This window comes from Trachypithecus francoisi, unplaced genomic scaffold, assembly GCF_009764315.1.
Source record: "Trachypithecus francoisi isolate TF-2019V2 unplaced genomic scaffold, Tfra_2.0 Lachesis_group12, whole genome shotgun sequence".
Lineage (NCBI taxonomy): Eukaryota > Metazoa > Chordata > Mammalia > Primates > Cercopithecidae > Trachypithecus > Trachypithecus francoisi.
In genome coordinates, this window is record NW_022681457.1 from 72,145,117 (window position 1) to 72,172,900 (window position 27,784).

General features: G+C 40.2%; 1 protein-coding gene across 5 annotated transcripts in view; it reads right to left on the bottom strand.

The window, feature by feature from the left end:
• Nucleotides 1–27,784, bottom strand: part of ZFYVE9 (zinc finger FYVE-type containing 9) — a 208,383-nt gene that overhangs the window by 116,012 nt on the left and 64,587 nt on the right. For 3 of the 5 annotated variants that reach the window (XM_033226366.1, XM_033226369.1, XM_033226368.1), the window contains exons 2-4: nucleotides 20,732–20,837; nucleotides 7,495–7,600; nucleotides 1,192–3,299 (exon numbers count right to left, since the gene is read on the bottom strand). In XM_033226366.1, the coding sequence (XP_033082257.1) occupies nucleotides 1,192–3,299; nucleotides 7,495–7,564 (2,178 nt within the window). In that variant the 5' untranslated portion in view covers nucleotides 7,565–7,600; nucleotides 20,732–20,837. Of the gene's footprint in view, nucleotides 1–1,191; nucleotides 3,300–6,533; nucleotides 6,649–7,494; nucleotides 7,601–19,928; nucleotides 20,104–20,731; nucleotides 20,838–27,784 lie in introns of all 5 variants that reach the window. The other 2 variants (XM_033226367.1, XM_033226370.1) reach the window with 2 other exon arrangements.

Below are 27,784 nucleotides of genomic sequence, written 5' to 3' on the forward strand. Positions count from 1 at the left end.
CGAGGGTGGCAAGAGTAGAGTAGGCTCTTTTGCCCCCCAGCCAGTTTCTTTGTGCTTAGGAAGTTGTCAGGTTGAGACCTGATAATTAGAACTGAGATACTATCTTCTGACATGAGGGGAAGACCAAGAGAACTTCCATGATCCTGTCTCTGCACCCAGACATAAATCACTGAGTCTCATAGCTTCTGTTTAGATGAAATAAATGTTATTTTCACCTAAGTCACTGGGGGTCAAATACTCTGTTCCTTGAAGTTGAAAGAACCCTGATTAATACAGATGGACCAAAAAATCAGGCAAGAAGGGAGGAAGAGATTAATCATTGAGCACTATGACTTCTCAGATCTCATTTAATCTTGACAACAGCCCAATAAAAGCTATTAATCTTTTTTGGTTTCTTTTTACAGATTATAAAACTAAGGCTTAGTATATGTAATTAATAGTAACAAAGCTGACATTTTATTCTAGACCTGGCACCAAATCTCAAAAATATAAAATCTCCTTCCCTCCTTATTTACAACTCTAAACAAACAAACAAACAAACAAAAAACTAGATGCGGTTTTAGCTAACAAAATTTGGGGAGAGCTAAGGAATCTCATTCTTACAACCTTGTCATAAAAATCTACAGACTTCATTTCTACTTTGTATCAAAGTTATATGGGAGAAAAGACAAAAATATGTGTGCATGTCTATAAAGAGTTCCAGAATGTTTCGTATAATGGCAAAAATTTTACAGAAAAAAAGTGGAATGGATTCTAAGTGTAACATTTTTCAAGAATTAAATGTAATTTTTATTTTTATTTTTTGTATTTAAATGCATTTTTCAATAAATAATGCAATAAAAGTTAATGACAAATATTTCCTAAACTGAAAGAATAACTTCCTTATTTCAAACTATTACATTAACCAAGTAGCTATCAATACAGAAACCACAAAGTTTACACTTCCTCAATTCTCATCTCTTCATAAAAATTGATTCAGCGTAAATCATGGCAACAAAAAAAAGTGTATATACTATCTAAGAATCAGTGAGGTCATTTTTTATACAGAAATTTACTAGAACTGGGTTTTCAAAAATGCTATTTATGTCAACTCAACCAGACATATATTCACCTTACATTGCCTTTATTACTATCTAATTCAGCATGACAAAATGCACATGCCAGATTTCTGAGCTTATACATGCAACTTACCTTCCCACATGCTCTGCAGTGATGCCTCCTTTTGGTGAATGTAAACCTGGCTTCACATTTCATGCAATTTGGAGCCTGAGAATCCGGTACCCACACTGGAGCCACCTCACCCAGAGTGGTGAATGGCTTTCTGGCAGAAATTCCAAACTGACCAGCTCTGAGATCATTATCTGGGCTATCTGGAGCTAATGCAAGGCATGGTCTACTGGAGATCTCAGCCTCATAACTTTCTAAATGTTCCCCATTTGTATCAACATTAGAGATGCTTCCCAAAGATGCACCGCATACATTGGTTGCTGAGTTTTCCCCTAATTTTGCTTTCCCAAGAATATCATTTTTATTTTTAGTATTATTTCCACTGTTTGCAGGAAGGTCATTTTGTAAATGGTCTGATAATGGCTTTGGAATTTGAAGTTTAAGATTAGAAGGTTGCTTGGGTCTTGCACCACCAAAAGGAACACTGACAGATGGCAGGCTTGCTACTACCTTGGGGGAAGACTGCCCAAGCACTGATGAAACTTGACTACAAAAATTATGTAAATAATTTTTCTTCATTAGGTCACCAGTGCTATTTAAAAGTAGTCCACTCCCTTCTGTGACCTCATTTCCTCTCTGTTCATAAATATTTGAGTAGCATTCTGACTTGCTTTCCTCTATTTCTTTTTCTTCTGTTACTGAATCTTCTTTGGAGGGTAAAGTCTTTGGAACAAAAGAAACACCTGGGCCCTGCATTCCATAGGAATCACAACCATTATACAGAGAATTTGCTGCTGGTGTATCTATAACAGTGGAGAAATCACATTCTTCACTTTCACTGATGCAAGTTCCTTTTAAATCTAGACCTGCATCTGCCAATCCAACACACTGTCCTCCACTATCACCATTAGTGTCCTCAGGTTGACTAATCTGTAGAAACTTTTCCTTTTCTTCGTTTACTTGGCTATCATTCATCTCATTTAGTTTAGTCAACTTCCAATTAGTCATGTCCTGAGATTCAGAGAAATGCTCTGTCATATTAAGGAATTCTGTAGTGCCAAGAATTTCTTCATGTTTATAACCTTCATTTTCATCAGCCCTAACTTCACTAGGCACAAGGCAATCTGAAAACCGTTCACAGTCATTATTCCTTCCAGACCCACTAGGCACGTCCGGTTTGAGAAGCAAAGGTAAACCAGACCGGAGGGATTCTTCAGTTGTGCTCTCCTCTGCTGGCTCTTTCTTCGTCAAAATCCCCTCACTCATGTGGGAAAAGGAATTTGGACTCCCTAGACCTGTCCTAGGAGAGCTGATTTTGCCAGTGAGGTCCTCATCTGGTATATAGTTCTCTTGCTTTCTAATAGCAGGACCTCCATCTGTTCCATGGGATGAGATTACTGAATCAACCGTTAAATTTGTAATCGCAGATATGGAGGGGTCTCTACCTATATTTCCATCATCCTTTAATTGTGAAGGGGAACAGACACTGGCTAGACTATCAGATGAAGTAGTACACAGATGGTTAACAGAACTCCCCTCTATTTTCGGTCTATTCAATGGATCCAATTGTTTCTCTGAGTTCATATCTTTTTCAGTGGACTCATTTATACTAAAACTAAATTGATCCGTTTGTCTGTTTTCATTATCCAGTGAACAGCTAAAAGCATCCATAAGGGATTGACTATTATAATTATTACAATCCTGTAAATCGTTTTGTAATGTCCTTTTGTCACAGTTATGCATGACGGCTACAACAAGAACATTCTTCTCATCTGGCAGACAAGTCAGGTTTCCACATTTCTTCTCTCCCACTTCAACAGCACTGCATTGATCATCACGACTACAGTTTCTCTTAATTAACTGATCTTCTGCAACAGCATTTTCATCAATCCACATTGTGGCAATCTCTGGATTTAAATTACAGTCTTGTCCATTAGCACAATGATCCTCTTCCTCTGTGGTCAGGGGAGCTGAATGAGCCAGAGAGAAGACTTTCAGTTGTGGTTGTGACTCATTAGAAACTGCAAATTCATTCACACTGGCCAAAGTAGGGTTAAATGACAGCCGGTCAGAAGAGGGATCTAGAATCTTATTCCACTTTGTATCCAATAAAGTAGAAGAAACTGTTTCATCTGGAAAAAAATAAGTAATTAAAATAAATTTGCTTGTAACACTGGAAAAGCTTATGACTAAGTTAATCAACATTTCTAACTATCCTTTGAAAATTAAATATTCCAAGGATATTAGATTTCTAATTCGGGGCTAAAAATAAGAAAACATATTTCAGACAATTCTCTGCAATTATACGTCACCAAATGGTAATATCTCAGACTATTCCAAGCAACAAGATAATTCTACCTCAATCTAATAACATAATTAAACTGACCCACAGGTGAATGGGACCCAGAAGAGGGGAAAGCACCCTTGGATTGAGCAAAGCCAGGACAGGTGCTAATCTAATGGATTAGATGGAAAAAATATTAGAACAGTGGCTAGGATAAGTAATTAAGTAGGAGGGAAAATGAAATTTTCTGTAGAGACTGAATGTTCTACAATCTATATTACAATTGGGATGTGGGTTTGAGTGATATACCCATTTGTCAAAACTGGACAGTTAAGATCTATGCATTCTAATATATATAAAGTTTGCCTTTTAAAAAGCTATAAAAAAATAAGAATGAAGCAGGAAGTGAGAAGGTGATAAAGGTATAAATGAAACAAAATGGCAGCATATGAAATGCTGTGAAAGCTGGATGATGGGTACACTGGGGTTTATCATACTTTTTACTTAAAAATATTTTAAATTTGCCCAACACATGTTAAAAGAACGTTTGCCATGGTATGTGAAATTCTGCTTGTAACCATGTCACAAGCAGATATTGTATTTGTCACAATACAAAATACTGTATTGTATTTGTCACAATACAAAATATTAATCAGGTTCATATTTATATTATTATCTAAGGACACTGGGCAAAAAGTGTTCATTTATCACATCAACCTTCTTATAGTCTACCAGTAAGCATAATTTCATATAATGTTTCTGTTTAGTTTTTAACAGATCATAACTACAATGGCTAAGTTATTCTCTCAAGTTATAGGGCTATTGCATATGTCTAAGTAAATCAGAGAAATAAGGAACAATGCATTCAGTGCCTTTCCTGCTTTCTTCCTCCAGTATCTCTGATAATCATGGCCCTGAAATTATGCAGATATATTTGTAACCTCAATCCTCATCTGTAACATTAATCTTCAATGTTTCCATAGCACCTTAATCAAAACTTTATTAAGGCATTTACTACACTGAAATGCAATAGTTTATTTACCCTTCTCTTTCAACCACTGAATGATTTCTGAAGGCAGAAATCATTTCTGTCAATATAAGTCCTCACTTTGCATAGTGCCTGATAGGTAGTAGATACACAATAAATATGTAAGTGAATATCTACCATAGTAAAAGCATCAGGATTGAGGAACATGAAGATTAAACGATAGCTCTTGCCTCTAAGAAGGATACAATCTCATTAGGAGAATAAAAGATACATACAAACATCTAATTAGCAGTATGGAGTAGCATAGGTACGGTAAGTCCTCACTTAACATTGTTGATAGGTTCTTGGAAACTACAATTATAAGCAAAACAACTCACTGCATAAAGAAGCCGATTTTACTATAAGCTAATTGATATAAATAACAGTTAAGGTTCTCCGGCATACAGTACATCAATTTGCTTAAAGTCACAGTTTCCAAGAACTTATCAAAGACATCAAGTGAGGACTCCGTGTATCTGAAAACTATTATGTAGCAGTAGAAAATAAATTCAGAGGAGAAAGATATTTTCCAGGATGAGGCAAGTGAGCTTGAATTCATGGAGGCAGGAAGAACTGGGCTACGCTTCAAAGACAGTTTTAGGTAAGTTTGGAAAAGAAAGCATTAATAAATAGAGGAATAAGGAAAAGCATATCCCCAAATATAAGAATTTAAGGAAGCAATAAGTAAATCAGTTTGGGTTGAGAAAAGAATTAGTGTAAAGAAGTAGCTGTTGTTGTTTAAAAGGGCATAAAACTCAGATTGTGTGAAGAATGGGCTTAGTATCCTCTGAAATGTCAAATCCTGAATTTACCAAATTTGAACCAGTAGAGATTTTATAGACATTTGAAGTTTAGTAACACAGGCTTCCTTAAAAGAAAAGAAAAAAAAGCAAATAAGTCATATTTCCAATATGGTTCCTGGAAACAAAAAAATAGTTACAACTTCTTACGAGAATATTTAGCAATGTTCAAACAGAAATGATTGGGTACTAAAATTTTCATTATTCAACTGCCTCCTACCTGGGCATACTGTTAACTGCCTAGTGTCATCACAATCTGTGGTATATTTTTTCATTTAAATAAGAATATAAATTAACACAAAATGAGAAATCATTTTATTTAAAGTATATTCTGTAAGGTACCATGAGGCTTGAAGTGATAGTTTTTAATGCAACTGGTAGTGAGATTCAAAAAAATAGTTCAAACAAATGAACCACAAAGTTACAACGAAGAAGCTGGTTTCAGAAATCCTTCTCCTTCTAAAGGAGTTATTATTTTGTAAGCAATTGCTCTATTTTCTAACTAAAATATTTTTACTGATTCAACAAAAATGTATTGAAAAACAACTACACACAAAGCACCCTAATAGAATCTACAGAAGTCACAAAGAGACAAATGTAATGAACTAAGAGTTTGATTAGAGTCAGTGGTATTCTAGCACAGTATTCACATGATTAGGTGTAATACATGTCTAGGTACTTATGACTCAAAGAACTATGATACACAGGGCTAAATCAAAACAAAGATTAAGAAAATACTTATACAAACAGTTGAAATTCAGAAAATAATATACTTTCCAGCTTGGTATGTACAAAGCCCACCTGGATGATGTAAAACCCCAAATGATTAGATTTCACATTTACATGAATCGGGAATGAGTCTAGGAATATAGGTTAGTGTTAGGTCATCAATGGTAAAATATGAGAAGAGCAGGCCATTCTGGTAGCCTTCCTCTCTCTCTTCCCTCCTTACTGTCATGATCCCATATTCAATTTAAGGCTGGCTCTATTAAAGATCTAAAGCAACAAAATCAAAACTAATCTGTCTTCCCATCTGCTATCAAAGAATAGCCTGAATCACTGAATATAGCAAAGGTTTGTAAACCAATATGAAAATCATGGGCTACATTATTTTTTGAGACAGGGTCTCGCTCTGTCACCTGGGCTGGAATACAGTGGCATGATCACAGCTCACTGCGGCCTCTATCTCTAGGGCTCAAGTGATTCTCCCTCCTTTGCCTCCCGAATAGCTGGGACCACAGGTGCACCACCACACCTGGCTAATTTTCTTTGTATTTTCTGTAGAGATGGAGTTTCGTCATGTTGCCTGGACTGGAATCATGGACTTTGGATGGAAATATATCACTTTGTAAACTTGTTAATGCCATTTCCTGTTAGAAATAGAGAACACAGGGGAAATACAGTAAGGAGGAAGAAATTTAATTATGGCTTACCCATTCAAATTAAACCAAGAGGGAAATTAGAAGTGAATCTCTTGGGCAGGCGTGGTGGCTCATGCCTATAATCCCAGCACTTTGGGAGGCTGAGGAGGAAGGACTGCTTGACACCAGGAGTTTAAGACCAGCCTGGCCAACATGGCAAAACCCCTTCTCTACTAAAAATACAAAAATTAGCCAGGCGTGGTGGTGGGTGCCTATAATCCCAGCTACTCTGAAGGCTGAGGCATGGGAATCACTTGAGCCAGGGAGGCAGAGGTTCCAGTGAGCACTGCACTCCAGCTTGGGAGACAGAGCAAGACTTTCTCAAAAAACAAACCAACCAACCAACAAACAAAAGAAGTGAATCTTAAGTGGACATTTCTACTGATGCTTGAGAATATATAATTAACCATTTAGGCAGTTGTGATGTAAACAGTTTTAAATGTATCTTTACTGGGCAATTAATATGGAACGAGCTATTTTTCTTACTTTAGGAAATGCAAGCGCATTTCTTGACAATACATTCACCGTATAGGGTAGGTAAAGCTCAGGCTCTAGTGTCACACTGCCTGGATTCTAATCCTGCCACTTGCTCGTAAGACAACTTTGAGAAACTTGCTTAACCTCTCTTTGCCTCTATTCTCATCTATAAAATGGCAATAAGAAGGTCTGGGGATTGTAAGTATCTGGCATTTAGTGCTAAAAAATGTTATTCCTTCCCCTGTATATTATTAAATAATATATCCCCACATTCTCTATACCACAAATGCAAAGAGATTCACCAATGTAAATTCTTACCTTCGTTTTGTTCAAATTCGTCCAACACCTTGTCCAGGTTGTAAGCTTCTGCTTGGAAGTAATTCTCCATCGGTGATGAAACACCACTTAAGAGACTTGTTTAAACCTAAAAAGTAAATGTGTATTACATTTTGAATTATTAAAATATAATTTATAAATCTTAAGTATATACACAAGGATAAAATCTCTTATAAATCTTTTCAGATAATGGTAAACTATAAAATCTGACATCCCACTGGATATATTATAAAATCTTTAAGCTAATAAATTCTAAAAACCTGTAAGCTGACAATCAACAAAATATAAATAAATATAAAAAGCAGACTTGGTGATCATTTCATGCTTCAACAGACACATTTCAGATGCTGGGAAAGGAATCATTGGTATAAAATTGTGTTTCTATTAAAGAACAAAGCTGACAGAACTTTTTTCAAATGGGAAATGACAGGAAAGTTTAAGTACAGGAGTAAGGGATACGAGTTCCAAAATGCTAATGATGACTCTGACCTGGTTATTTCTTTTTTTTTTTTTTTTTTGAGACGGAGTCTCACTCTTGCTGCCCAGGCTGGAGTGCAATGGCTCCATCTTGGCTCACTGCAACCTCTGCCTCCCAAGTTCAATTGATTCTCCTGCTTTAGCCTCCCAAGTAGCTGGGATTACAGGCATGCACCACCATGCCCAGCTAATTTTGTATTTTTAGTAGAGACAGGGTTTCACCATGTTGGCCAGACTGGTCTCAAACTCCTGACCTCAAGTGATCCACCCACCTCAACCTCCCAAAGCGCTGGGATTACAGGCGTGAGCCAGGCACTTGGCCCTGACCTGGTTATTCTTTTAACTCTCTTCTTGTCAAGTACCATTTCTAAACTTTCTTTACTGTTAATCGATCCAAAAGCATCCTCTGGGCATATACACTAGTTGTGTCAATGACTTAACAGATGCCAAGAGCACATAATAAGTGTTAAGTAAATGCTACCTATTCTCTCCTTTTTTCCATCATTATCATGATCTCCACACCTATTTCCTTAGTGTTTCACATTTTTCTTTCCAAATTGAAAATTCTGCTTGGCTTATTGATATAATACAGGGAAGGGAGATCAAATTACAAATTCCCCCAAAAAGTCTGAGTAAGCAAAACATGAAAAAGAGAGAAAACCAGAAATGTAATAGCCTGTCTTTGTAAACTTTAAATATAAAAAGTGATGAACTTTCTTTGACTTACAAAGGTAGTGTTTTCTTCTCCTCTGAGGTATATAAAAGTGTCAACGATATTTCCCTCACTTTACAAATAAGAAAACAAGCTCAGGCAATTTAACTGACTTATTCAAGTATTTCCCGGACAGGCATGGTGGCTCTTGCCTGTAATTCCAGCACTTTGTGAGGCCAAGGTGGGTGGATCACCTGAGGTCAGAAGTTTGAGACCAACCTGGCCAATGTGGTGAAACCTCGTCTCTAGTAAAAATACACAAAAAATTAGCAGGAATAGAGTGCCAGTAAAATCGACCATGAGAAATTAGAATTCCTAACCTAGTCCTCACTCAGGAGAAAGAATGATATTAAGTCTTCTCATCCAGGAACATAATACGATTTGTCTTTATGCTAGCCCAGCTCTTCCTATGACTTTTAATAATGTTTTTAACTTTAAAAAGTCATTAAATATTGGACAGTCAGGAGAGAGGGTACATGCAACTACAAAGGAGTAGCAATGAGGAACTTTGTGGTGATAGAATTATGCTGTATCTTAATGGTGATGGTGGATACACAACTGCAAAGAAGGCTGACTGGACTGCAACATCACAGCTGCGGCGACTATAGAAGGGAAAAATGGATTTTGGTGATTTTAGCGGATAACTGACAGTTTTTGCTACAATGAGTGGAAACTTCCTAAAGAGGCAACACCTAAAGGATGAGATTTTGACAAGTGAAGGCAGAAAAGGGCACTTTCTCACATTCCCATGTGAAAAGGCTAAAGGAGGAGAAATAGCTTTCCAATTGCAGACTCAGAGTTTTGGTGAAGGCATTGCTGCCAAGTACCTCTGCTCCATCCTCAACTGAAGAGAAAAAGGGCTCAGTTTCCTATCAAACACTGCTGGTCCCATGCCTTTCCTTACAGCTTACATGGAAAAGTCAGATAACTCAGCCAGAGTATGCAACATTCCATTAGTGAGTAGTGTAATCAGTTTTTGTAAACTTTCTCACCTATATACCCTCCACCATTTTCTACCCCTTCTGAAAGGAAAATCTTGGGGCCCCAAAATCACTAAGCTAAAGGGAAAAGTCAAGCTGGGAACTGCTTAGGGCAAACATCCCTCCCATTCTATTCAGTCACCCTTCTGCTGAATGAGGTAAATGCACATCTGTTGCCTCCTTTGGAGAGGCTAATCAGAAACTCAAAAGAATGTAATCATTTGTCTATTATCTACCTATGATCTGGAAGCCCCTCCCTGCTTCCAGTAGTCCTGCCTTTGCTTTGAATTGTCCCACCTTTCTGGACAGAACCAATGTTCATCTTACATATGTTGACTGATGTCTCATGTCTCCCTAAAATGTGTAAAACCAAGTTGTGCTCTGACTACCCTGGGCACATGTTGTCAGTGATACAGGAGTTAAGAAGAAATCACCTAGGCAGATAGTAAGGGTATGACAGTCCTCAGTAAGGCTTTTCTTTTTAATGAAAAGCAGCCTCAAATCATTTTCTTTTTTCTTTCTGAGTTGGAGTCTCACTCTGTTGCCCAGGCTGGAGGGCAGTGGTGTGATCTCAGCTCACTGCAACCTCTGCCTCCCGGGTTCAAGCAATTCTCCTGCCTCAGCTTCCCGAGTAGCTGGGATTACAGGCTCGCGCCACCATGCCTGGCTAATTTTTGTATTTTTAGTAGAGATGCGGTTTCACCACGTTGGCAAGGCTGGAAATCATTTTCAAACAAAGAGCAGTCTGTGAAGTTGAGCTGTAGACATAGACAAGCAAGTTGGGAGCTTGCACGGGTGAATGCCAGCAGGAATTAGGGACTAGACATGCTCAAGATGGAGGTTCCATCTTCCCTTCTCTGCCAGCCACATACACAGTAAGGAGCAGGTAAGATGGCGTCTGCCAAGGAGAAAGTTTGTTTGCATAGTAAGATTAGGGTGAGGCAACCAGCCATCCCTGCATGCTATGTAAACTTCATACCTGATCGAACCAATCTGTGAGCCCTATGTAAATCAGACACCGCCTCCTCAACCTGGACTATAAAATTCAGTGCATCCACCACCTGCCAGTCTTTTCCCTCAGAAGACCCCTCTCTCTCAATAGAGAGAACTGTTTTTCTTTCTCCTTTCTTCTGCTTATTAAATCTCCACTCCTAAACTCCCCACGTGTGTCAGTGTCCTACATTTTCCTGGCACGAGACGATGAACCCTGGGTATATACCTCAGACAACACAGTTGCTTCATCAGGACCTCCTGAGTGTCCTCAACCTTGGCAAAATAAACTTTCTAAATAAACTGAGACCTGTCTCAGATGTTGGGATAACTGAGTTCCTCTTCAAAGACTCAACTTCCTGGTCATAAGTTGTAAACAATCCTACCCTCTCTTCTGTTAAGTCTAACCGTTTCTTCTTTACTGCCACCCCTTCACAAATCGCACATTTGCCCTATTTGGAAAAGTTTAAGCCTTGACTAATCAGGATCAGCTTAGATTGTACAGTCCAACCCAGCCAATAGGGGAAATACACAGAAACAGAAGCTGTGTTAGGGTTAAAAACCCCTCCCTTCGTTTGGTGTGCTCTGCATAAGCAGCACCCTTCTGCAGAAGTAAAGTAAAGTGCCTTGCTGAGAAAATTTCTAAGTGCAGGTTTCTTTTGGCTACACTGAGCACTTGCTTCCAACAAATTTGGGGGCTTTTCCAGGATCCCATTCTCCTTTGGGAGGGGCTAGTGATTATCTTTCACAGGGAGACACATCCCACTGCCTTGTTGTGGTGGCCCCAGGAGTGGAGGATCAAATCCTGCCCAAAGTGATGAATAAATCCAGACTCTCAGCAACATGGGCTGTAGGGAGGATCCTTAAGAATCCCAGCACTTTGGGAGGCCGAGACGGGCGGATCACGAGGTCAGGAGATCGAGACCATCCTGGCTAACATGGTGAAACCCCGTCTCTACTAAAAAATACAAAAAACTAGCCGGGCGAGGTGGCGGGCGCCTGTAGTCCCAGCTACTCGGGAGGCTGAGGCAGGAGAATGGCGGAAACCCGGGAGGCGGAGCTTGCAGTGAGCTGAGATCCGGCCACTGCACTCCAGTCTGGGCGACAGAGCGAGACTCCGTCTCAAAAAAAAAAAAAAAAAAAAAAAAAAAAAAAAAAAAAGAATTCCACAGTGACCAGGTAACTCTGTGCACAGACCAAGGTAAGAAATGTTGCTATTGGGGTGACAAAGTATTCCTTGGTGGCTGGGATCTCTGGAGGTTGAAAGTGTGTGAGTTAAATGTGCCACTGGGCACGAAACAAGTGCGGAGTCCAGACTTGGTACCATGGTCACCTCATAGGACTTAGGGCAGTTTTCCAGTTAGCGTATTATACCAACCCGCCAATGTTAAAAGGGACTTAAAATTCCCACAAGAGAAGCAGTCAACAAGGATGAAGCGGATGCTCACAAGAGTACAAGAAACCTCCAGTGGGAAAAGGGGAGGTTCAGCCTATAGGACATGGGAGCGCAAGAAATCTCTAATATGAAACATTTAGCCTCACCAACCGCCAAGACAGGAAATACCCCAAGTAAGACAGGGACTATAAAAGGCCAAGCAGACAATAAAATTCTCCCTGACAGTCCCCTATGCCTTATGTTAAAATACTGGAAGGATAATGAAAGGACCAAACACAAGAAAAGATAGCATATGATAAAGTATTGCTGTTTTATTTGGACTAAGGAACCCATCCTCAGACCTTCAGTCTTTTGGCCAGTAGGTCAATGATAAAAGTCCAGTTTCTCAAGAGGAAACAGATTATGCTCTATGTTGGAGAAAAAGACCTGTCCTTCTCTATCCCCTAAAGGATGAGAAAGCAAAGCCAAACTCAATACCTCCCAAAGATGACCTAACTAAGTCAAATTCTGTATCTAAAGATGCATGGGATCCTCTAGATCACCTTCCCCTGCCTATCCCTCCACCCCAAGCAGAACACTCAGTCCTTCCCCTGCCTACCCCTCCACCCCAAGCTGAACACTCAGTTCCTCCCTCATATAACCCTGCCCCATGGGCCTTGCCACCCCACATCCCTGCTGGACAGCCACCTGAACATGCCTTTTCCTCAGGAAAGCTCCAATGGGAAATAGAACAATACCAAACAGATATCCAAAACTTTCCTTTCCTCTCTTCCTCAAAGAAGTCTGCCCTAATCCTTTTTCCCTTAAGGGAAGTACCACTAGGAGGAGGGGATATTGGCTTCGTAAATGCCCACTTAACTAGCTCAGAGGTTAGAAATCTAAGAAAGGAACTCAAACCACTGTTAGATGACCCTTTTGGAGTCGCAGATCAAATTGGCCAATTTCTGGAGTCACAACCGTACACTTGGGCTGAATTAATGTCTATTCTAGGTATTCTCTTCTCAGGAAAGGTAAGAACCATGATCTGCAGGGCCACTATGATAGTCCAGGAGCGTGAACACCCTCCTGTTCAAAATGTCCTTGCAGCGAAGCATAAATTCCCGGCCTAGGACCCTCAGTGGGATAACAACAATGAAGCCCACTGAGACAACATGACAGATCTCAGGGATATGATAATTAAAGGGATTTGGAATCAGTTCCTTGGACCCTAATATTTCCTGAGCACTTAATGTACAACAAAGGAAAGATGAAGGGCCCATAGAATTCTTAAACAGACTTAAGGAACAGATAAGAAAATATGCAGGTTTAGACACAGAGGACCCACTGGGACAAGGAATGTTAAAGCTCCACTTTGTCACCAATATTTGGCCGGACATTGCAAAAAAAAAAATACAAAAGACAGAAAATTGGAAAGACCATCCCATAGAGGAACTTTTAAGAGGCCCAAAAGGTATATGTACAGAGGGATGAGGAAAGGAAGAAGCAAAAGGCAAAGATTACGCTGTCCACCCTACAACAGGGAACTCTTCAACAGGAAGCCCAGGGAAATACAACTTGCAGACCTTCTAAGTACCCAGCTGTCCGACTCTATACAGGAAGCAAAGGGATGAAACCTGAGAGTCAGGGAACAGGGAGCGGGAAAAGGGAAAACAGATGTTTCTGGTGTGGAAAGCCAGGACATTTAAAGAGGGAATGTCCCGAATGGGAGAGGGAAAAGAAAGTCCTTCCACTCATGACATCTGAAGAATAGGGGGGTCAGGGACTCTACATCTTCCATCTTGAGTCCCACCAAGAGCCCCTGATAAATTTAACAGTGGGACCCAAATAAGAGATAGTCACTTTCTTAGTCTATTCAGGAGCAGCTCGCTTTCCCTATGTTTTCTCCCATCAGGTTTAGCATGTTCAGCAGAAAACCTTACTGTCTCAGGGGTTACAGGGGAAGGATTTGGGGCAAAAATTATAGAGGAAATTGAAGTCAAATATAAGAATAACTCGGCCACTACTAAGTTCTTGTTAATTCCCAAAGCAGGAACTAATTTATTAGGAAGGGACTTAATGTTAAGGTTAGGCATAGGCCTATATGTTAATCAGGGAAAACTCCTTACTTCCTTAAACTTGCTCACTACTTCGGAAGAAAGCCAAATCCATCATGATGTATGGTCAAAGGAAAGATATCGAGGAAAGCTACAGGTTCCTCCAATTCATGTCAAATTAAAAACTTCCAGGGATGTAGTAAAAAGAAAACAATACCCTATTACCTTGGAAGCCAGGATAGGTTTAAAACCTATAACTGAAAGCCTTGTCCACGATGGACTCCTTGAACCCTGTATGCCCCCTTATAACACTGCAATATTGCCTGTAAGGAAGCCAGACAGGTCATACTGGCTAATGCAAGACCTCCAGGCTACTAATCAAATAGTTCAAACCACCCACCCTGTTGTTCACAATCCTTACACCACTGTCAGCAGAATCCCACACAACCACCAGTGGTTCACAGTGATAAATTTAAAAGATGCCTTTTGGGCTTGCCCTTTAGCGGAGGACAGTCAGGACATGTTTGCCTTTGAGTGGGAGGACCCTGACTCCAGTAGAAAACAGCAGTACCAATGGACAGTCTTGCCCCAAGGGTTTACAGAGTCCCCAAATCTATTTGGTCAAATAATAGAACAAATTCTAGAGAACTTCTCCCTGCCTTCATCCATACGCCTTCTTCAGTATGTGGATGACCTGCTCATTTCAGGAGATGACAAGGATCAAGTAACAGCAATTTCAGTTAACTTCCTAAATTTCCTAAGAGAACAATGGTTACAGGGCTCAAAGAATAAACTCCAATTTGTAGAACCTGAGGTGAAATACCTAGGACACCTCATCAGTAAAGGTAAATGAAAGACAGCACCCAAACAAATTGAAGGTATGGTATCTTTGCCTTTACCCGAAACAAAGCAGGAACTTAGGAAATTCTTAGGATTGGTTGGTTATTGTCATCTGTGGATTAACTCTTACGCCTTAAAAACAAAGCCGCTATATCAAAAACTCACTCAACAAAGACCAGACCCTGTAAACCCTCCTTTGGACCCCATCAGAGATCCAACAGGTAGAAGAATTAAAACACCTACTTGTAACAGCCCCTGTTCTGGTCTTGCCCTCCTTAGAACAGCCATTCCACCTTTTTGTTAATATAAGCAAAGGAGTGGCCTTAGGAGTACTCACCCACAAACACAGAGGCCACCGACAGCCTGTAGCCTTCCCGTCAAAAATCCTTGACCCAGTAACCTGTGGATGGCCCAAATGCGTACAATCCATACCAGCAACTGCCTTGCTAACAGAAGAAAGCAGGAAAATAACCTTTGGGGGAAACCTCATCATAAGTACCCCTCATCAAGTCAGAACTATTCTTTTTTTTTTTTTTTTTTTTTTTTTTTTTTGAGGCGGAGTCTTGCTCTGTCGCCCGGACTGGAGTGCAGTGGCCAGATCTCAGCTCACTGCAAGCTCCGCCTCCCGGGTTTACGCCATTCTCCTGCCTCAGCCTCCCGAGTAGCTGGGACTACAGGCGCCGCCACCTCGCCCGGCTAGTTTTTGTGTTTTTAGTAGAGACGGGGTTTCGCCGTGTTAGCCAGGATGGTCTCGATCTCCTGCAAGTCAGAACTATTCTTAATCAGAAGGCAGAGAAATGGCTCACTGACTCAAGAATTTTAAAATATGAAGCTATCTTATTAGAGAGGGATGACCTAACACTAACTACTGACAATTTATCATCCTCGCTGCTTTCCTAACAGGAAATCCAAACCCGGAAGAATCTGAGCATAAATACTTAGATCTAGTCAGTTATCAAACTAGAGTCAGACTGGATCTAAGCAAAACCTTTTTCCAAACAAGGCATCACCTCTTTATAGACGGTTCCCCCCAGATCACTGAAGGAAAAAGGTACAACACGTACTCCGTAGTTGATGGGGAAATCCTCACAGAGGTAGAGTCACTGCCAAATAACTGGTCTGCCCAAACATGTGAACTCTTTGCATTAAACCAAGCCTTAAAATCCCTGCAGAATCAAGAAGGAACTATTTACACTGACTCCAAGTATGCCTTCAGAGTAGTCCATAACTTTGGAAAAATCTGGACTGAACAAGGCTTCATCAATAGTAAGGGCCAAGATTTGGTCCACAAATAATTAATTTTGCAAGTATTAGAAAATCTTCAGCTGTCAGAAGAAATTGCAGTTGTCCATGTCCCAGGACACCAAAAGAACCCATCTTTTGAAAGCCAGTGAAATAACCTCACAGATCAAATAGCTAAGCAAGCTGCCTCTTCCCAAGAGGCACCCATTTTCCATCTATCCCTTTGTCTCCCCCTCCAGCTGTGATCCCCATCTTCTCTCACGCAGACCTTTCTCTAAAGAAAATAGGAGCTCAGGAGAGCCCAGAGGGAAAGTAGGTATTACCAGATGGAAGGGAAATGCTGTCTAAGCCTCTCATGAGGGAAATATTGTCACAGCTTCATCCAGGAGCTCACTGGGGTCCTCAAGCTATGTGTGATGCAGCCCTCACAGTCTATGGGTGTGTAGAGATAAATACCCTCACTAAGCAAGTGGAGGATAGTTGCATCATGTGCAGAAAAACTAATAAGCAAACCCTAAAGAAACAACCTCCCACGGGAAGAAATCCAGGGTTAAGGCCGTTCCAAAGCGTCCAAGTTGATTATACTGAAATGCTCCCAATAGGCCGCCTCAAGTATTTACTAGTCATAGTAGACCATCTCACCCACTGGGTAGAAACCATCCCCTTCCCAAGCACAACTGCCAGTAATGTAGTCAAAGCACTGTTGGAACATATATCCAGGTTTGGACTAATAGAGAACATTGATTCAGACAATGGGACCCACTTTACTGCACACATCATTAAGGGGCTAACCCAAGCAGTAGGAATAAAATGGGACTATCATACTCCCTGGCATCCGCCTTCATCAGGGAGGGTAGAAAGAATTAATCAAACTCTAAAAAAATCACCTAACCAAATTAATCTTGGAAATCCAGTTACCATGGACAAAATGCCTTCCCATTGCCTTAGTAAGAATCCAAAGTGCCCCTCAAAAAGATCTTGGCCTGGCAGGGCGTGGTGGCTCACATCTGTAATCCCAGCACTTTGGGAGGCCAAGGAGGGCGGATCACAAGGTCAGGAGTTCGAGACCAACCCGGCCAATATGGCGAAACCCCGTCTCTACTAAAAATACAAAAATTAGCCGGGCATGGTGGCTGGTGCCTGTAGTCCCAGCTACTCGGGAGGCTGAGGCAGAAGAATTGCTTGAACCTGGGAGGTGCAGGTTGCAGTGAGCCAAGATTGCTGCGCTCCAGCCTGGGCAACAGAGTGAGACTCTGTTTCAAAAAAAAAAAAAAAAAAAGATCTTGGCCTGGCCTGTCCCCTTATGAAATGCTCTATGGGCTGCTTATCTAAATTCCACTACTGACCTTCCTACATTTGAAACAAAAGATCAGTTTCTAAAAATATATATATTTGGTCTGTCTTCCACCCTTTCCACCCTCAGGACTCAAGGCCTCCTAGCACAAACTCCACCCCTCGAATTCCCAGTTTACCAACACCAGCCCAGAGATCATGTCCTTATCAGATGTTGGAAAGAAGGAAAGCTTAAGTCAACCTGGGAAGGACCTTATCTAATACTCCTAACCACTGAGACAGCAATCCGAATGGCCGAAAAGGGGTGAACCCACCACACTCGGGTAAAAAGGGCCCCAACCCTTGCAAAGTCATGGACCATCATTCCAGGATCAATGCCCTCCAAACTACATTCAAAAAGGTTTAATCTACCTTTTTATTCTTCCTTTAGCTACCCAAGGACACCTTATCATCAGTGTAACTCCATCACCCTCCTCCCAAACAATTACATTCGATGCTTGTCTTGTCATACCTGTGGAAACCTCCAAAGTCAAAGACAGCTAGCTTCTTCAGAAAAGTACCTCTGCCCCTCCACCCGCAGAAAAACCAGTATCACCCCGGACCCTTGCAATCGACAACCACAACCCTTTAAGGGGTTATGTTATAGTTGAGGAGATGTTATCTTGACCACCAAATATCAGGGCTGGACCTCCTTAGAGGGTTGCACCACCCTAAAACCCTACCTCCACTTCACCGAAGGAACCACCCCCTCAAACTGCCAAAACCACCAGTGCAACCCAGTACTTCTCTCTATTCCTATCCCCACATCCACCGACCGTATCCCCACTTTAGAGCGCCTTTATGGCCTAGGAGCGGATGTCACTGCAAAAGACCCTACAGGCATCTTTGAAATGAGGTTTGCTCCTCCTCCTCCATCTTCCTCCATTCCCTGCTTCCCAAAACCACAAAAATCAAACCATTTCTTGCTTCATGTCTAATGACAAAACCAAAGTAGCTATAGTAGAAGTTAAGGATTTACAGCAAACCCTAGCCATAGAAACCAGTTATCAAGATGTAAATGCCTAGCTGGAATGGATTAAATCTTCCATTCACACCCTAAATAAAACCGATTGTTACGCTTGTGCAACAGGCAGTCCAGAAACCCAAATTGTTCCCCTCCCACTCAGATGGGCCAACTCATCAGGCAAAGACTGTATGGTAGCTCTCTTCCAGCACCTCACAGCCTGGGGAAACAAGTCATGTGCCACTCTTTCACTACTTTTCCCAAAGGTCAGGAGCCCTATGGACAGCCCCCAAGGGACATTTGACTTCCCGCTCTCGATGCCAATTTTACCTTGTGTCTCTCACAACAAGGGGAAAATTTGACATTCCTTGGAAACCTGATGGGATGTATTGGCCCACACCTTTTCAAGAGCTAACCAATCAGTCAACCCCAGTCCATCCCCAAGTGGATGTATAGTGGTATTGAGGGGGACCAATATTTGGTACACTGCCAAGCAACTGGAGTGGCACTTGTGCTCTGATCCAATTGGCCATCCCTTTCACCTTGGCATTTCATCAGGAAGCAGGTAACCAGAAGGAAAAAAGAAGCCCCAATAAATGGGTCCTTTGACCCCCAAGTTTACATAGACAGCATCAGGGTCCTGCAGACAGTACCAAATGAATTCAAAGCTCAAAATCAAATAGCCACCGGGTTCGAGTCTATCTTATTCTGGTAGTTCACTATAAACAAAAATGTAGACTGGATAAATTACATATACTACAATCAGCAGCAATTCATCAATTATACCAGAGATGCCATAAAAGGAATCGCTGAAATCAGACCCCACCAGCCAGATGGCCTGGGAAAATAGAATCACCCTTGACATGGTGTTGACCAAAAAAGGTGGAGTCTATGTCATGATCAGGGTCCAGTGTTGCACTTTTATTCCTAATAATACAGCCCCCGACGGGACAATCATAAAAGCCTTACGAGGCCTTACCACCCTAGCAAATGAACTAGCCGAAAACTCTGGAATAGACGACCCCCTTACAGGACAAATGGAAAGGTGGTCTGGAAAATGGAAAGGACTCATGACCTCAATCTTTACCTCTTGCAATTGTTAGAGGTGTACTCATCCTTGTGGGTTGCTGTATCATACCCTGTATTTGTGGGTTAACCCAAAGGCTCATAGAAGCAGCTCTCACAAAAACCTCCCCAACCTCTCCCCCTCTGTACTCAGATAAGCTCTCGCACCTAGATAATCAAGAAGAACAACAAAGCCAGATCCTGTTAAAGAAACTTGAAGATGAAGAACTATAAGACAGAAGTGGGGAGATTTTTGGGACAACTGAGTTCCTCTTCAAAGACTCAACTTCCTGGTCATAAGTTGTAAACAATCCTACCCTGTCTTCTGTCAAGCCTAACCATTTCTTCTTTACCCACCCTGCCCCTTCATAAATCACACATTTACCTTATTTGGAAAAGTTTAAGCCTTAGCCAGTCAGGATCAGCTTAGATTGTGCAGTCCAACTCCAGTCAATAGGGGAAAGACACAGAAACAGGACTGTGTTAGGGTTAAAAGCCCCTTCCTTCCTTCCTTTGTTCGGTGTGCTCTTGCTTTTGTAACAGGAGCGAACAGCACCCTTCTGCAGAAGTAAAAGTGCCTTGCTGAGAAAATTTCTGTCTAAGTGCAGGTTTCTTTTGGCTACACCAAGCACTTGTTTCCAACACAGATATTGGGGGTTCACACCCTTAAATAATCTTAAGACTTGAAAAAAAACATGACTCCTAGTTAGGAAAAAGTCAAGGATTCCTGCTCTACAAGAATACTTCCAGTTTTCTGCTGGAAATTATTGCTCTACATAATAACTTATCTAAAAATACAAAATAAAATAATGTAATTAAATTTACATTTCTGATTCCCCATCCCCAAATCAGTTTTACTTGTTTAGCTCTTGCATGAGCTAAACTATTGCTCAAATTCATATTTTTTCTGAAATTACCTTTCTATACTCAACTAACTCTAAAACGAAGGAGCCAGCACTGGTAGGGAAATTAACATTGTGACCACTGTGACATAAAATAACAGTGATTTTTAAACACGCTTTTCCTCTGAATTTAAGTCAAATCTTTTTGAAAAAAATCACACTCCTGATTTAATAAGATACAATGTTACAAATGAAGCAAATAACATATATGCATCAGCATTATCTTCTATAGATCTCAATGGTTTCTCAAGTTCAATCTCTAAGATAAATAAAAACATTTTCTTACCTTTTTCCCCTTACACACGTGATAAGGAACAGACTTCTCGGTGCTTACTCATCATGCTTGCTGCACCACCAGCCAGTCCTGCTGATTCAGTATGCTCTGTTTGATCCTAAAAGAAAAACACATTGCTCATTACACTTGCTGAAACAATAAACCCTAATTTTCTTCATATAAATCTATCATAGCCAGACAAACAAAAGCAATGGGGCTTGAACAGTAAATACAATTATACCTTTGGATTCAAAGACCTGGCTTGCATGCAAGGCAGCAACAGAGACATTTTATTGTCTGAAAAGGCCAAAAGTTAAATGTTTCAACAAAGAAGAGTTTTTGCACGTTTATTTTCAATGGATAATGCAAACTGAAACATCAACAGCAGGCACTTTCTACCCAATGACTTTAATTGTGTTAATTCATAAGTATATAATTTGCCTTATAACAGGTCCTCCAAGAATCCAAAGCTAAGAAAACTGCTGCTTCACAAGAATGTCCTTCTAGTGCAATTTTTTTTCAATACACACAGAATTCTTGAGTTTCACAAGTTTCTTGTTGTGATTTTTATTGCCAAACTATTTTTTTCTCCAAATGGAGTCTCTTCATTCCAGTCCTCCTCCAACTGCTTAGAAGCAATGGATCTATTAACCCAATATTAACCTTCACTATCAGGGGTGTACGCAAAAGACAAAGGCTCTTCAAATATTACTACCTTCTTGTGAAAATATGACAATATCCATTAAGTTATGGTAGCCCAACTATAACTGCTTAAAGACAATGTAAAATTCTTTAAGGGCCTAATTTAGCCTTGAACAAGATTAGTAGTTGAAGCTAATCAGAATAAAACTAAGACTATGAATATTATATTATCAGTATAAAATATCTAACACATAATCATAGTATTTTCAGAACAGGTAAGTATATTGGAGATAATTTAATGAACACAGATAAACTGTGTTAAAGATAAACTGAGGCAGCAAGAAAATTTTCCTGACATTACAAATATTCTATTATCAGATGTGAAAATGATGTGCTTAATAAAAAATAAGAGAATAAGAAAAAGACCTAAAATTCAAGTTTCCAAGACCCAATAAAGAATAAAGAATGAAAATCACTGGTAAAAGATTTCCCTGTCTTGAGAACTAGAAAAATATGCACGCTATGATATACTCTAAATGAGAAGAGCTACTAACACTAAGAAACAGATTTATATCTATTATATAAAGGACTAAGTCATATCAGAAGTATGAAAGTATAAAAATACAAACCAAGGTCAAAATGAGAATGAAAGTAAAGTAACCACCCCTCTAATACCTAGCTAATTAAAGATTTTCTTAAACAAAATTAACTCTATAGATTCAAGGTCAAATCATATATACAGTTTTTCAATATGTGAGGCAAGTCCAATAATATAACAGATAATTTTATGTATCAAATTGACTGAGACATGGGGTACTCAAATTAAATACTATTTCTGGGTATGTCTGTGAGAGTGTTTCTGGATGAGATTAGCATTTGAATCAGTGTACTGAATAAAACAGATTGCCCTCCCCAATGTGACCAGACATGATCCAATCCATTGAGGACGTGAATAAAGCAAGGCTTGAGGAAGAGGGAATTTTCTCTGATTGGTTGAATTGGGACATCAATCTTCTACCCTCAGAATGGGACTTACACTATTGGCCCTAGAATGACACCACCAGCTTTCCTAGGTCTCCAGCTTGCAGAGAGCAGATTGTGAAACTTCTCAGCCTCCATAAATGCATCAGCCAATTCCTTATAACAAATTTAAACACACACACATACGCACACACAGCCCTCTATATACTATTGGTTCTGTTTCTTTGCAGAACCCTGACTAATACAAATAATATTATAGGCTTTTCTACTGGAATTATATTCCAGTCTCAGTTGGCAAAGCCTCCACTGTAGCTAAATCCAACCGTCCACCTACTACATACATTCCCCTAAGTAGCTGAAATCTACTAGGTTTCAGGAAAACCACACAAGATTTGAGGAAAATCACACAAGACCACTAGTGGCTGGTCTCAACTATTATTTTATTTTATTTTATCTTCTTTTATTTATTTTTGAGATAGAGTCTCACTCAATCGCCCAGGCTGGAGTGCAGTGGTGCAATGTTGGCTCACTGCAACCTCTACCTCCCAGGTTCAAGAGGTTCTTGTGCCTCAGCCTCCTGAGTAGCTGGGATTACAGGCATTTGCCACCACGTCTGGCTAATTTTTGTACTTTTAGTAGAGACGGGGTTTCACTGTGTTACCCAGGCTGGTCTCAAACTCCTGATCTCAGAAGATCCGCCCGCCTTGGCTTCCCAAAGTGCTGGGATTACAGGCGTGAGGCACCGCGCCTGGCCATATTTATAACTTTACATTACATTTTCCTTAATCTACTTTCAACCTGCACCTCATCCTCTCCTGATATGCTTGGTATCCTTCAATTCAAAGTATCCTCTATTCAATTCTTCCAGAAAATAAACTTCTAGACTCCTGCAGGATGAAGGGGAAAGTTATTTGGCTACATAGGTAGGATTCAGCAGAACATATGCAAAACTAATCATTCCTTGTATCATATTCCAGCCAATCTATTTTCAGTACCACACCTCACCTAAGCCCTTAGAGATCCTTGGAGTCTCTATATCACAAATCTCTCTAAGGTGTTGTGGGGCTTCTCAACATATCTCCCTCTGCAGGCAAGTAGCTTATTGCGTCTTCAGTTTGAAGACCTTCACTCTTTCCATTTACTGAAATCTTTCATCCACTGTTATCTCCTCTTCTGTTCTTACTTCTTACCATTTTATGAGGGTTTCAAGACAGAAAGAAAATAAATGGTGTGTGTGAGGAAGGGTGAATCCATCCTTTTTTTTTTTTTGAGACAGAGTCTTGCTCTGTCGCCAGGCTGAAATGCAGTGGCACGATCTCTGCTCACTGCAACCTCTGTCTCCTGGGTTCAAGCAATTCTCCTGCCTCACCCTTCCGAGTAGCTGGGACTACAGATGCATGCCACCACGTCTGGCTAATTTTTTCGTATTTTAGTAGAGACAGGGTTTCACTATGTTGCCCAGGCTGGTCTCGAACTCCTAAGCTCAGGCAATCTGCCCGCCACAGCCTCCCAAAGTGCTAGGATTTCAGATGTGAACCACCACACCCGGCCTCATCCTGTTTAATTATAAGTCTCCATTCTTACCTTTGAGAAGTGACATATAATAAAATAAAATTATTGCATTCATTCTTAAAAGTAGACTTAAAGTTGCTAATGCCCTAATAAATAAAGAAATAGTTCAGAAAAATGAAGGGAAAGGGAGACACAGAGAGAAACATAAGCAATAGGTAGTGAAAAGAAGTATTCCATCACCTCCTATGGAGAATATGCTTCTTAGGTAAAGAGACAAATACTCCAGTACTTTTTACCCAGAATGAGCAATTTACAGTAATGATTTCTTCATTGTCTTTTGACATTATAGAATCATTTTTTGGAAGTAACAAAAGTTTAGTAAATGGATAGATGGACAAGTATACAACATAAAACAGTACAAATGTCTTAAATACGGTTCAAGATACACGAGAGGAAAACAAAGAATTTCACAGAACTCCTCTAATATTCCACTCAAATGTCACCTCCCAATGTGAAATTAATAATTACAATAATTAATCATATAGTTCTCCATGCTCCTATAATGTTTATATTTCATATTCCCTCTTTACAAAATGACTACACTAAACCATACGTTCATCCAAGACAGGAAACCCTTTTTATTAATCCTTTTATTCCAAGGCAACAGCACAATTCTTTTCACACAGTAGTATTCAAAATATGTGGAATAATTTAATTATTTATTAAGTATAGCATAAAACACGCTACCATGGCAAGGATTCTAAAGAAGTTCCTAATTTCATCACCCTCATCCCATTTCTACAACTGCCTTAGCTTAGAGTGGTTCTAGCCTAGAGTGGTTCATATAGTTACCAAACTGGTGTTACTGCCTTCATTTCTCTATAAAATATATCCTTCATAATCTTACTGAAATAGCTTTCTAAAAAGAAAATCATAAATCATAAATCTGTCCAGGTGTAGTGACTCACACCTGTAATCCCAGCACTTTGGGAGGCCAAGGTGGGTGGCTAACTTGAGGCTAGGAGAGTTCAAAACCATCCTGGCCAACATGGCGAGGCCCCATCTCTACTAAAAATACAAAAATTAGCCAGGCATAGTGGCGCATGCCTGTAGTCCCAGCTATTTGGGAGACTGAGGCAGGAGGACAGTTTGAGCCTGGAAGGTGGAGGCTGCAGTGAGCTGTGATCATGACACTGCACTCCAGCCTGGGCAACAGAGTCAGACCTTGTCTCAAAAAATAAATAAATAAAAATAAATTTTTTACTTCAAAATATAAAAACTGAAAAGCAAAGGGAATGGAAAAGATAAGGAATCTCCCTGGGATGTATAACAGAAGACTAAAATTTTAACTGTAATACGAAGGAACGTTAAAGAACCATCATTTAAAATTAAGAAACAAAGATTTTATTTTTTATATAAACTTATAAGGAAAGGTGACAGGTATAAAGATGATGTTTAAAATATAAAATGCAAGAAATTCATTCTGATATGAACATGTTTATAACAGAAGATTTGTGAAGGTGAAAATTTCCAAAATCCTGGTCACAGATTTTTTAAAAGAAAAGAAAATGAGGATATATTAGAAAATATTCTCAGTTAAAGATGTTTCCTGCCTTGGCTGTGATTAATACTATTCTCTACAGACAAATTCAGTAACTGACCAGTAATCAAACTTTTAAATTTTATTTTATTTCTTAGAGATGGGGTCTCGTAGTGTTGACAAGGCTAGATTCAAACTCCTGGGCTCAAGTGATCCTCTGGCCTCAGCCTCCTGAGGCTGGGAGTAGCTAGGACTGCAGGTACACACCACTGCACTCAGCTCAGTAAAGAAACTTCTTAACATTTCTGCCAGAAAGTCTGACGCAGTGTTCAAACTCAACAGGTACAAAATCACATTCAATCTTCCAAATTCTCTCTTTCGGTTCCCAATCTTAGTCTGAGCAGGGTTCTCAGGTAGGGATGGCAGATTGTATTTTTTTTAAATGGCTGCTACCATATCTCCCATCCCACATGATTTTTTAATGTGGTTGTGACATAGCACCTGTGACTCAGGTATCACAGTCACATTAAGAAGATAGTGTGGAATGGGAGATTTCAACTGAGGGGTGAAATCTACGTCTCCTTCCTCTAAACCTGGGCAGACATTCACAACTACCTCACCTAATGGAGTATAACAAAAGGGAAACTATGTAACTTCCAAGGCCAGGTCATAAAAGGCAATACAGTTTCTGATTGCTCCTTTTGGGACACTCATTCTTGGAATCCAGTAACCATGCCAGAGAAACCACATGGAAAGCCCACATTTTGGTGATCTGTCCCATGAATCTCTACACATGTGAATGAGCAAGTCTCAAGACGACTCTAACCCAGCCACTGACTACAACTGCATGAAAACTGTAAGAGAGAACCAGCTGGCCAGGTGCGGTGGCTCATACCTGTAATCCCAGCACTCTGGGAGGCTGAGGTGGGCAGATCATCCGAGATCAGAAGTTCGAGAAGAGCCTGGCCAACATGGTGAAACCCCGTATCTGCCAAAAATACAAAACTTAGCCAGGTGTGGTGGCAGGCACCTGTAGTCCCAGCTACTCGGTAGGCTGAGGCACGAGAATCCCTTGAACCCAGGAAGTAGATGTTGCAGTGAGCCAAGCTCGCACCACTGCACTACAGCCTGAGCAACACAGTGAGACTCTGTCTCAAAAAAGCAGAGAGAGAGAGAGAACTGCCTAACTAAGCCCAGTCAATTCCCAGAACCATGAGAGATAATTGTTATCTTAAGCCACGGCATTTTGGTGTAATCAAAATGGAACAGCAGGTTAGTAATCTGATAGTCTTTAAACCAATCTCATATAAACATTTTAAAGAAAAAGGTAAAAACCTTAATAGGGACAGGAAAAAAAAGAAGACCCAGTGATGGTAGCTATTCAATAAAACAAGCTTTGGGTCTCTTAGAGTACAGTTTAGGAAACAACTAATGTTATTCAAGCAAAAAGCCAGGTGAGAAAGGGGTCTTACTCCATCTACAGTAGCTTATCCAAGTTTTCCTCCAACCCACATACACTACTAATAAGTAAAGAGTTCCAGTAAATGCATTTTTTTCATCTCATTAATGTTCCAGTGCCATTTTAGTACTTATATATTGGCACCCCAGGAACTCACCTAGCAGCCAGCTCCTTAATGAGTATGTACATTATAATCCACTTGTCTCATGAACTCAGAAATTTAAGTACATTCTAGATACTATCCTCTCCTTCTCCCAACTCTACGTTCAATTGAACATCAAGTCTTGTCAATCTTACCTCTTAAATCTTTCAAATCCATCCACTTCTCTCCATTCCCAATGCCACATCCCATAACGCCTCCATCTTTCTGTAGCCTAGATTTTTGCAAGAATCCTAGTCTCTCTGCCCCGTTTTGTACCCACCTAGCCTACTCTCCACACAAATACAAAATCCAAATCTGACTGTATCATTTCCATACTTAACACCATTCATTGTCATCCTATTGCCCCTAGGATAAAGTCCATACTTTCATAACATAGCTGACGGTGTTCTGCTCTGTTTGATTTGGCTTCTGCTTACTTTTCTAGTATGACATCTTATTCTCTATTCTCAAATTCTTACTCTATGCAGTAGTCATCTTGATCAACACAAACCCTCAATTCTCAATCTTGCCTATCTCTATTTTCCAAAACACACCTTCCATACCAATACATGCTACAACATGAATGGACCTTGAAAATAGTATGCTAAGTGAAGGAAGCCAGTCATAAACAACCACATATTATGTGGCTCTATTAATACGAAATGTCCAGAATAGGCACATTCACAGAGACAGAAAGTATATTAGTGTTGCCAGAGGCTGAAGAGAGGAGGAAATGGCGTGTGATTACTAATGGGTAGGGAGTTTCTAGGGTGATGAAAATGTTCTGGA